Source organism: Pagrus pagrus (assembly GCF_965226575.1).
Source record: "Pagrus pagrus genome assembly, chromosome: 10".
In the NCBI taxonomy this organism is placed as follows: domain Eukaryota; kingdom Metazoa; phylum Chordata; class Actinopteri; order Spariformes; family Sparidae; genus Pagrus; species Pagrus pagrus.
Window position 1 is genome coordinate 24,850,183 of NC_140194.1, and position 11,754 is coordinate 24,861,936.

Sequence of the window (11,754 nt, forward strand, 5' to 3'; positions counted from 1 at the left end):
TCCAACTTCCCTCTCGTGTAATGCCATCTCATTGCTGTGTTTTTTTATTCTCATTTGTTTTTTAAAATCGGCTTCAACCGCAACAGCGCTGCTCACCCCCACCACCCACCTCCTGTCTGTCGGTTCTCCATCCACCGCTATCTGAGCCGACATCTGTTTCACTGACATACGGGCAGGCGCACTCGGTGGCCAATTTTTTTCTTTTTTCAGGTGTACCTTCATGTTTACATAAACACCCCTCCAGACAGTGACTCACATCTACTGTAAATACAGCAAAAGTCTGGAGCACACAGACGGAGCTGAGTGCTTCAGTTACTGTCTGACTGAAGGACAAATCTACTTATTATATCATATTATTTAATGTGCTGCTGGAAAGTACATGTCATCAGACTCGTTACAGCTTTGAGGCAAACCACAGGTAAACAAACGACTCAGGACAATTTTGTGTATGTATACCGCTCATCCAATCTTGAATCAGATGGTCTTCAGCAGGGAGGTCAGGATCAGTTTCAGGATTCATGTTAAGTTTCTGCTAATGAAAACTAAACATTTCCTGGTTTTGCTGCTTCATAATAAAAACATCTAAATAACTACAGAACTGGGGCCCTTTATCGTGAGGAATTTATAGGAAATTAAATGTGCTTATAATCGAATTAGCAGAGCTTTGTTAGCGGCAATTCTTGGATAATACTGCAAGGAGGGAGAGCATTTACTGCCGATCCTTTGAACACTAGTCAGGATGAGCACGATCATAGTCAAAGACGCATCTTAAAGCAGGTGAGCCTGTTGTAATTTAACTGTAGATCCCTGCCACACTGGGCTGATGTGTCAAGTTCAACAGTGTGAGGCCAAGCCAGCACATGTGTATGAAAAAGCCCCATAGTTAACATCTTGTTTCTTCTCAGCTTAGTTTAGTTGAGCAGTTCACTGTCAAAACACACAGATCAGCATCTTTAAAGTCCCGCTCCAGTCATCGTGTCTCAAACAGATAATGGGGGCGTGTGTTATATTCATATTTAGTTATTACCATGGCAAGATCAACAACACTAGCATGTAGCATCGATATTATCATGGACAAGCAAGAGCATGAATATTAGCAGGGATAGCGCTAGCTGTCACTCAAACAGAGATTATAACCCCTACAGAAGGATGACATATGTTTCCCAGATTGTACTACAGTCATAGGTCATTATTCCATGTTAGCAACAGCTTAGATTTTGTGACTTTAAGTGACAAAATTAAGTTATTTGGCAAAAAGTATTTGGCAAACTGTGTGGCTCATCAACAGTGCCAGGAAAGGACTGAAAAATATGAAATATCATAAAAATATCAGAATACACTGGAGGGGGCCAGGGTTGGGGTTAACCCATTTCTAACAACCGTTCATCCTTCCATCTCGCACTTTTGAGCAGCATCTCCAGCCATAGTGCAGTTTGCCAGATATGGTCAGGGCATACAAATTCTGGTTCTGGTCTCTTTACTGGCACAATTTTACCAAACCTGGCAACCTCAATGTGATGACAAGTCTTGGGGAAGCACAATCTTTGCTCCTGGCTGTTTTTTGTTAAAAAATAGTGCCAGCTAGTATGACTGTAATTTGTTGTTTTTACATTTCTTTTAAAACATTTTCATATTAACAATGACTCAAGTCTAATGTGAAAGGTATTGCTCATATGTAGTGAGAAACCCACAGATAGTAATCATCATTACTTTGAAAATCTCACCTGCTCTGTGGAGTATTTTATCACCTTTCAGCTCATTGTTTTGGTTTTACAGCCCCTGCCTTTTCTGTTTCAGTGAACACCCTCTGATATACCCACTGTATGCTACCTGTCCAGCACTAAATGGCAGACAGACACAGTTAGTGACTAGATTGGGGGAACATAATGGAGCATTTAGCAGCTGAGACAATAATGTCAGCTTTTTTGTTTACAGCTTGTTGGGCTGCCACAGATGGCCTAAAAATCAATTAATGCAGGTTTAATGGAGTCATATTATACTCATTTTCAGGCTCATTATTTTATTATGGGTTTCTACCAGAATAGGTTTACATGCTTTAATGCTCAAAAACACATCAGATTTCTCATACTGTCCAGAGCTGCAGCACTGTATTTCCCCTCTGTCGCTCTGTTTTGGCTCCTGTCTCTTTAAGACCCCCCCCTCCTGAATACCCAGTCTCCTCTGATTGGTCAGCTCGCACATGCCTGAGCTAACATCGCTAACAACAGAGCAGCTGTGCTAAATCAATTCTTACATAACAAACTAGCCGCAAGGGATAAATTATGCCAATGTGTGACATGATGAGGTAGTGTGATGTCACAAAGTCACAGAATTAAAGGCGGGACTTCTGACGAGGCATTCAGGGGCAGTGTTTTTTGTGGGAGAGAGGAGCTTCCCAGAGGAGCTGTTGGTGCAGACTTTGATCTTTGAGACCTTTTAATTTCCTAAAATGTGTAACTGCTCCTTTAACCACTCCTTTAAAAGCCCTCAAGTTGGTTCCAAAAATATTACAGAAAATCTATTAAGTCAGCATGAAATGAGATCCCTGTGAAAATGTTTTGGCACCTGTGGCACCTCACACGTTGCCAGCCAACAAACTGTGACCTGAGGACACACAGTGAATCTCTCCTGTCGTTCCTCTCTTGCTCGTAGGATTAACCTGGCCCCCACGGTGGGCTACGAAGAAGACGCCGGCAGCCACACCACTCACCACTTCATGTATCCGGAGAGCGCCAAGAACCTGGCGGCCAACGTCAGCTTCGTCCTGGTTCCCTTCAAAACTTTGGATCTCGTCTGGATCACCAGTGCTCTGTCCACCGGCCAGATTCGATTGTAAGAACACACGCGCGCACACACACACACAGAGTTATGCATAAGCACGGATTAACACGTATGTGACCGCATACAAACGTGAAGTTAATTCTGGAAACATACAGCACACAGCACAAAATGTTGGCACCCACCATTCGACTTTCAGGCATGCAGATGCACATAAGTATAGTTTGGGGTCAAAAATTCACTTAAATTTACACACACAGTAGAACTGTGACGAGCCGGAGAGTTGCTGGACTGGAAAAATCTGTCAGCCGTCAGTCATCCAGGATTCATAGCTGCAGCAATCACATAAAGTGCTGATTGAATGTGTTTAATCAATTTCTCTCTCTCTCTCTCTCAGTACGTACGCTCCAGTGAAGCAGTTCCTCCGTGTAGATAAAGACAAGGTGTGTATTTTCAACCGTCATTGCAATTACTTTTGGCCGCTCTCATACTCACAGTAATATGCCAACACAGAGTGACCCCGCCATGCTGCAATTATATCATCCCCCTCCCCATTGTTGATGAAGGATTACAGTTAGATTATAAACCTTTCCATTGTTTCAAATAATCTTCCGCTCGCTCTTTAATCCCTGAGAATAAATAAACTCAGACTAATCCCCTCTCTGTGAAGACTTTGTGAATATCTTCGCCTGGTCAGAGACTCGGTTTTTTACAGCGCTTTGGAGCCGGCCCAGAAATATAGATTTATAAGATTTACTCCTCCTCAGCTGCAGAGCTCTGATCAGCCTAAAGCCCTGTTTGTTGGGACCGAACATCACCCGGAGGTAGATGATAAGTGTGTAATTGCTATTCATTTGGATAACAGTGCTTTTAATCTTTCACAGCAATCACAACCTCGGGGCGTATTAAAATTTAACTCTGCAAAATCTTTCCTTGTTCGGTCAGACCTTTTGAATATGCAGCCACCGTGATTTGCATGAGGTTATCTTTTGTGTTGTTGTCTGAACCACCTGAGCGAACCTGTTAGTCATGAATTGAGAGGCACTTGGATTTAACTACACATAAAGTAGTAATATTTTTGAAAAATAAATCCATGTTTTGTGGCTCCTCGTATCTTCTCTGCCTACTTTCCATGTGGGAGTTTAGTTTGATTTTGCTTTTTGTTAAAGGTGCAGTATGTAGTTTAGGGAAAAAAATTCAAATTCTTAAAAAGCAACTTTTACAATACTGGTTATAATAGTTAATATAGTTCCTACATTCAAACAAGAAGTGAAAGCACCTAAATCTGTTCTAGTCATAACCCAAAATAAAATGATGGACCTGAAAACGAGCATCATATGTCTCCTTTAAATATCTCTGTCCACCACCCAGGTCCAGATCTTCAACCCAGCCTTCTTTAAGTACATCCACGATCATTGGACCAGACATCATGGGCGCTACCCCTCCACTGGCATGCTGGTCCTGTTCTTCGCCCTGCATGTCTGTGATGAGGTCAGTTTCCCGTTTCTTTGTTTTTACGTAAGTGCATCCTGTATCTTCTTGGATCATGCTGAAACAACAACTCTACGACTCTCCTCCAGGTGAATGTGTTTGGTTTCGGGGCAGACAGTCGTGGAAACTGGCACCACTACTGGGAGCAGAACCGCTACTCCGGAGAGTTCAGGAAGACCGGCGTCCACGATGCGGACTACGAAGCCCAGATCATCCAACGGCTGGCAAAGGCTGGCAAAATCACTGTATTCCCCGGGAAATAGGCAGCATCTCACCCTGTGTATCTAATGTTCCAACAGTGGTACTGCAACAGACCCTGAAGAAGCTGCTTACAATGTGTTAGATACTACCTTTCACCTACCCGCACCAGTTTGGGTTCCCGGCTTTGAGAAGGTGAAATGGTACCAAATAATGCCATTCCATTCACTTTCTGTCATATTTGAGAGGTTGTAAGCCAGTTGAGGCTCTGATTTGTGAACACAGCGTAGACTCTTAGAAACCAGGAACAGGGTACATCCAGTTCCAAATGTAGTCCACATATCTCTTTCCAAGGGGAGCATGAAATAAAACAGAGGGCTGGATTGCAGGAAATCTCAACAAATCAACATAAATACCAACTTTGAGCCGGAGAGAGGAAGATCTCAGATGCACATGTCCCACTTCTGGACTCTATCCAGTGGAAAAGTCCAGTTCAGATGAGTATCTAATCCTCGTACGGAAACAGAAATACCGTATGCTACATACTGAAAGTGCCACTGAAACGGCACCATCAGCATCTAGACTATAGCTTTGTAGCCATGTAGTGTCAGACAGTGACAAAGTATGTACACTTGGACACTAGACACTGTACTATTCACAGTACAGACAGAAACTGTGGGGCTATCAGAAGCCATTGTGCTGTTGTTCATTTTGAGACTGGAGGACTCCGTCTCTAACAGAACCCTGGGCCATGTCTACCTGGAGAATAAATTGATCTTCTCAGATCTTATATGAGGCAAAACCTCACTTGCCACTTTCCACTTTCATAACTCCACTTTATGAGAGTTCTGCCGCACAAGACGGTGTTACGAGCACCTTGTCTGACTGTGATGGGCTGTGAAACAGTTGGTAAAAAAAGGCGGTAGGTGATTGCTATGAGTTTATATCGCATGACTTTCCTCTAAAGCCCTCCCCCCGGGTCTTTAACAGGCTTAGCAAGGCCTCGACACCTTGCAGCAGACTCACAGAAACACGATCCAGACTTTTGCCTTTCGGCCAATCTGACTCAGAAGGAGCACTGCATCACTAGCATGAGCTTCAGCTTCTGCGGAGCCGGTCAGACTTGTTTTAAACACCACAGCAACCACCGGGCCCACCACAGTCTTTGTTCACATCCAGACACCGGGAGAAATGTTCTGGGAGAGCGTCGGTTTGATTGCATGAGACTCTAATGAGGCCAAAAGTCCATCTCCTGGGATTTCATGTTTGGATGGAGGCACGCTGGTTTCTGGACCCGAGTTTAATCCCCATGTGGTCTCTCAGGGTCTATTTTGGGAGGGGAGGACTGGAGACAGAGCTTTGGGGAATTTGAACCCGCCTGACAAAGGCAGTGTGAGAAACATATAATTTGCTCCAGCATTTTTAAGGAAGAAAAGAAAAGTAAAGACGTTGTTTTACTATTGTTGATATGCAGCAGACTCACTCTTCTGTACAAACTGTGCAGGGTCGACCACTCTGGTTTTGAAAGGACTGAGACACAAAAGGAACATCGCTCTGCTTCTTTTCCCTTTCACAGGCCGACAGCTACAACCTGACACCTGTATCCCAGCGGGGTTACGGACTGTCAGGAGCATTTTGCCCCAGATTATGAAAGAAAACCCCACTGGATCCGCAGCTCGGCTTCATTAACCACTAGCCCCGGTCCCCGCTCGGCCAATTCAGACTTCAGCTCGGTCTGGAGGTGGTGGAGCCACCGAACGCCTTAGACTTTACCTCCATAAGATGCACTTCCTGTTCTGATTTTCATGATGATGGCGTATCCCCACTGCAGACTGCAGATTTCATTTGTTAGTTTTATGTACTGTTTATCTTTAAGTTTACACTTTGGCTGGATTTATGCTATTGACTCAGATTAGATTTTCTTTTCCACCCAGGTGGCCCAGTAATGTTTTATATGATGAAATAATACACACTTACACATTTATAGCCTCCAGACAAATATTAGTCATGGAAATGCTGCTAGACTATTGAAAAACATAAACATCAGTGGGAAAACAGAAAATGTGTGCCACAGAGAGGAAGGAAAATAAAAGTATTTAGTTTGAGCCGTGGCTGTAGATCCATCCGAAGATGTGTTTATCAAGAAGCAGCTGGTGGCTGACGTGGAAGTGTGCTCAAGGTTCCTATGCAGATCTGAAAAATATGGAGAGGTGGAGATTCAAGGAGTCCTCAAGATAAGGATTTGTTAATAATATTAAATATTCACAGCTCAATACGCAACATTTAAAATAAAGGCACCTTGTGGAGTTTTTAACCACTAGTAGCAATGTGAGTTGTTATGTGGGCGTCCTTGTTTTGTCTGTTCTTGTACATGCGCACAAGAACGCAAATGTGATGCTCATTCCCGCCTTTATTCAACTGATCTATCAGGCCAAGAAATCTATTGCCGAGAAATGCGACAACAAAGTCAGGGAAGAAGAGAGCTTGCAAGTAAACCTTTACGTAAACGATGCAGGATTTAGCGTATTAAAGCTTTTAAGCTTCCCACCCTGAGCGTGACATCAGAGGAGAATGGCGGCCATGTGAATATGGTCTATTGCTAAAACTTGGATCAGTGCACGGAAATTTGTGGCGTCACGTTTAACCAACTGACCCCGCCCACTTCAAACAAGACTGAAGAGCACAGCCCGAAAAAAAAAATCAGAAATTCCTCAATTGTTAAAACAAAACTGCTGCAACTTTGTCAGAAAACTGTGTTTGGTGTAGGATCCTGTGACTCACAGGCAGAAGCAGAGAGTTTAAAACTATTAGGAGGATGCTGGTTACAGCTGAACGTTCAGCGGAACTTCTTTTCTCCTCAGAGGGAGTCGGTGTATTGTTTGTGACTCATAGCGTGCTATACAGTGAGCTGAAATAAAAAAAGAACTCCGCCACCTTCAAAATGGTAAAGAAAGATGAATTTGTGAGAAGAAGCTGTGTAGGAACCGTGAGTCCAAGCCGCTGCAGCAGATGGTACTTCTATATGAAATAACACCTGTGTATGTGTGAGAGCAGTCTGCTGTTTAAAGGTGAGGGATTTAACCACATGACATTATTAAGTGTTTTATTTTTTTTTGACATGTACTTGCTGAGAAAGGTTCGAGGTAGACAAACACACAAAACGAAGACGGGGGTGTCATACCGCCCCCAGCAGGCAATGTGAAGAACTGTGCCTCCTATCCTGATATCACTTCTGGTGTATTATTGTGTTATCTTTGGATGATATCGTGTAACCACATGTGACTCTCATGCATCAGCTCATTGTACTTTATCTGCTGTCAATGTTTTAATCCTACTTTGCACATAACAGTTTTATTGGACGCTTTAGTGTTGAGCTGGGCTCATTTTAAGGGTCAGTGCAGCTGAATTTGGACATATTGTTTGTGTTTCCTCTCTCTTTGTCACACACACACACACACACACGCCGGATATATACACACACATTCATGCTTTCGTGCCTTGTCCTGCTGCTGGACTTCTCTCGCCTACAGCTGCTCCATCGGCAACTCGCACCTGCTACCTTTGCATTTTTTTTTAGCCTCACACACACACACACACACACACACACACACACAGACACACACTTCTTCTGGCTGAGAGCTGTGCCTTCTGAGCTGTGCACACAGACACACACACGCACACACACACTCTGCCTTCTGCTCGGGGTACAGACGCCTCACGCTCTTCACTTCTTACTGCTTTGTACACTGGCATTGTTTTTTCAGGATCGCTGTAGGCTAAAGCTGAGGATGTGAACTGATGCAGTGTGACTCGCTGTGAATTCATATTAGGCCATTAGCTACTTTTTTTTTTTTTTTTTTTTAACATATAGCGTATACTTTTGAGGCATTCCTGCTTTGCTAGATAACATATAGTGAAGAATGTCAGACAGAGAGGGTCGTCTGCTGGATTCATGCCCACATAGTTGCAGGCACCTGGTTTATCTTTAGCAGATAGTGAGGGTGACAAAGCAGCTTAAGATTCAGACGTATCAGCTACAGTTGTTGTTGATGTTTTGTTTCCCAAGATGCTCCTTCCAACTTCAAAATGAATGTGTAAACTGTTTTGGAGATAAACTTCAGAACGTCTCTGCGCTCTCTGACAGGAGAATAACACGTTCCTATCACAGTCTCGCACCTGCAGCAGGTAGAGGAGTCTTTAACCGTCGACTGTGTTCCAGCGTGGCAACTGTTATCAGCTTCTGCAATTTCTCACAGTTGTAAACCAGAACATTGAGATCAGATAAAGGGGGGAGCAGGGTGATCCCTCTCTGCTGTGCCAGCCTAAATTAGAATGGATGTTTTTTTTTCCTCCTGCCTACAGTACATGACACAGATCTGAGAGTGTTCCCTGTAGCATTTCTAGCCTAAAGTAGGTCTTTTCTCCTGTCGCTGACCCAATACACCGGTTCTTTTTTTTCCTCTGGAGTTGATTCTTAAAATAAGTGGAAAAGGCACCAGTTTTCAGGCCAGCGTCTGAAGAGCTGCGTCGGTTGAGAGCATTTTCTGACGACGTGGTTCTTGATTGTCCAGGGAGCAGCGTGTTTTTCTCAGGTGAAATCTAAACGTGTGAGAACGGTGACAGCAACGAGTCAGGTGGAGCGCTGTCGCAACTCAAACTGGACTGACTTCTGTTTATTTATTGAAATTCCAGGCCAGACTCTCCAAAACATCCCTCGGTCTTCTTTGCTGTCCAGGTTCCTCTCTCATCCAGGACTATTTTTACACCGTTTTTGTCTCACACATTATGTGCTGAGGCACATTTCAATAAAGCCACACACACACACACACCCAATTACTGCCTGAAAAGGTGTTATCAAGCCTTGTACGGCTGCACGAAGCAGCAGACACAAACAACTGGATAGAAAAAAGAGACACATTAGGTTCATTATATTTAATTCTTGCAGGGTAATTAAACAGAATGAGCATGGAGACGAGCACGGTCTGAAAGCACACCTGTTCAGCTCAGAAAGAGTCGATGTTTTTGTGTCAGAGAAAGAACATGCATCGACTTTAAAGGAATAGTTTGACATTTATTTGAATAAATACAGTTGCTCAGTTGTAGTTCAGAGTAAGACAGGACAAGATTGATGCCACACATGCACTCATTTGCGTGTGTTAGATGTGAGTTTACAGCCAGAAGACAGCTTAGCTTAGCATAAAGACCATAAACAGGGGGAAGCAGCCAGACAGCTAGTCTGTCCAAGGCTAACTGCTCTAGCCAAGAAATAGTCCTAACCTACAGCAAAACTAGAAATTGCTTTACACTTCTGTTTTTGACAAGATAAAAAAACTCAGCGAGTTCTAGAGGGGTTAGCAGTTAAAGGTGCAATATGTAAGAATTGGCCAGTTGTTAAAGCCATACTCCAAAATATAGGGGGCGGAAGCTAACTGCCGCTAACTGTAGCTGCTATTAGCTAGATATCTCAGTTAGCCATGCAGCTAGTGGGCTGGACTGGGAGCTTGGAGCACCAGAGGCGTGTTGGTGTTTACGCCGCTAGGACTAGAACTTTGGACCAGGACGGGCTAGGGCTAGCTGGTAGCTGCATGCTAACTTCTGTAGACATCTCTGCAACACAGTACATAGACGACATATATATGTTTTCAACTAAAATTCTTACATATTGCACCTTTAAAATAAGCTAGGCTAGCTGTTTCCAGTCTAAGCTGAGCTAACCCACACTTAGTTGTCACTTCTTGTTCACCATACAAGTACTAAAGTGGTATCAATCTTCTCATCGAACACTCTGCAAGAAAGCAAATGGCATTTCTCCCTAAATGTCAAACTTCATACATGCTACTTGTTTTCTCTAGCTGTAGAGCTTTAGGCTTTTTGACTCTGAAGTATTAATCTGAACCTCACTGTCGAACCAGACCTAACACAAAAACAGAAAAATTGGAAAATTGGACAGGTTGTCTAGCAGGGGATAAACAATCTCGACAGTGTCTCCAGCCGGAACACGAGAGCATCTGTGCCAGAGAAGAAGAAAATCACAGCTCTTATGGCTTGAAAAATACTTACCAATACCATTCACACCTCCTCAACCTGTTTCTTTAGTAGCTATAGATTACGGTGGCTGCAGCTCGGTGTCGCTCCAAAGTAGTGGAGAATAAGGTTTCTGTAGCAGGGACAGAAATATCCCTGACTGTTAGAGAAAAAGCTCTGAGGAACAAATACATCCTGATCAAAACACTGGCTGCCCAGGCGGCTGGCATGGTGACATCGCCCGCGACTGTTGCCAGCTCGCTGTGGTGTTTGAGGCTGAGGTGAGGACAGCCTCAGGCGGCTCTCCTCTCATCAGTTCACTGGTCTGCATTGAACAGAAACAGCTCTTTAGCAGCAGTCACTGAGCTGCAGACTGCACATATCAGACTGTCTCTGTGGATTGTAACGCTAACACTCATACCTCTGTCAGCTGTTGTGCTAGCACCCTGCAATCAAGTATGAAGTATCAAGTAGGATTAAAGGCTGCCTCGTGAATACATCTGCCATAACAGCAAACGTACAGGTGGCTCATATGAAACACGCTGCAGGAAGTTAAGAGTTCCCTGTCTCAGTGAGGAAAGGTGAATCTTTGCATACGGGATGTTTCCTGCTGTCTGTTGTCATCTAGTCACGCTTTTAATGTCTCATCTTCAGTAGGACTGCCTGTTCGACAAGGTAGGACACGTGTATTTACTACATTGAAACATGTATGATATGTGATCTGACTCTTTGTATCTTATGCTATTGTACAAATAAAAGCTTCATGAAATATGAGCTTAAAGTGTGATGTGTTTGTGAAGTGATGGCTTGGATTTACACTGAGCTACTGAAGCACTGTGGTCTAGAGCAGGGGTGCCCCAGGTGCAACTCTGCCCACCATACTCGGATTATTGAGAATAATTAGAGATCTAATTAACATTTTAACCTAATAAAAAAGATTAAACAGCATAAACTTCATCATACATTTTTTAAATATTTTTTTGTTTTGGGTAAACATCATCTGTCTGGCTGTACCAAACCTCACCGTGGGCCCAACTCTGGGCAGCCCTGGAAAATAAAATCAGTTAGTACTGCTGTGATGTTGCTGAGCACCAAGCTACGTTGATACTTTTAGATGCTATCTGTCTCTACTCTACTCTATCTCTACTATGCTGAGAGAAATATTGTACTTCAAATGTAATCAGTAAAGATCAGCCAGTTTGAGAATTCAGAAAGTAAATGAAAGTGTCAAAAGTCAAATTGTTATTTGAAGCAAAGTGGCTC

At 43.4% G+C, this 11,754-nt stretch overlaps 1 protein-coding gene across 1 annotated transcript in view; it reads left to right on the forward strand.

The window, feature by feature from the left end:
• The window catches only part of st3gal2 (ST3 beta-galactoside alpha-2,3-sialyltransferase 2), a gene marked incomplete at its 5' end in the record, with an annotated part of 20,785 nt that extends 9,520 nt beyond the window's left edge, over nucleotides 1-11,265 (forward strand). The window contains 4 exons of the mRNA XM_084363156.1: nucleotides 2,653-2,832; nucleotides 3,176-3,221; nucleotides 4,150-4,269; nucleotides 4,359-11,265. Of these exons, the coding sequence (XP_084219282.1) occupies nucleotides 2,653-2,832; nucleotides 3,176-3,221; nucleotides 4,150-4,269; nucleotides 4,359-4,532 (520 nt within the window). The 3' untranslated portion in view covers nucleotides 4,533-11,265. The remainder of the gene's footprint in view (nucleotides 1-2,652; nucleotides 2,833-3,175; nucleotides 3,222-4,149; nucleotides 4,270-4,358) is intronic.
• Nucleotides 11,266-11,754: the final 489 nt, after the last annotated feature.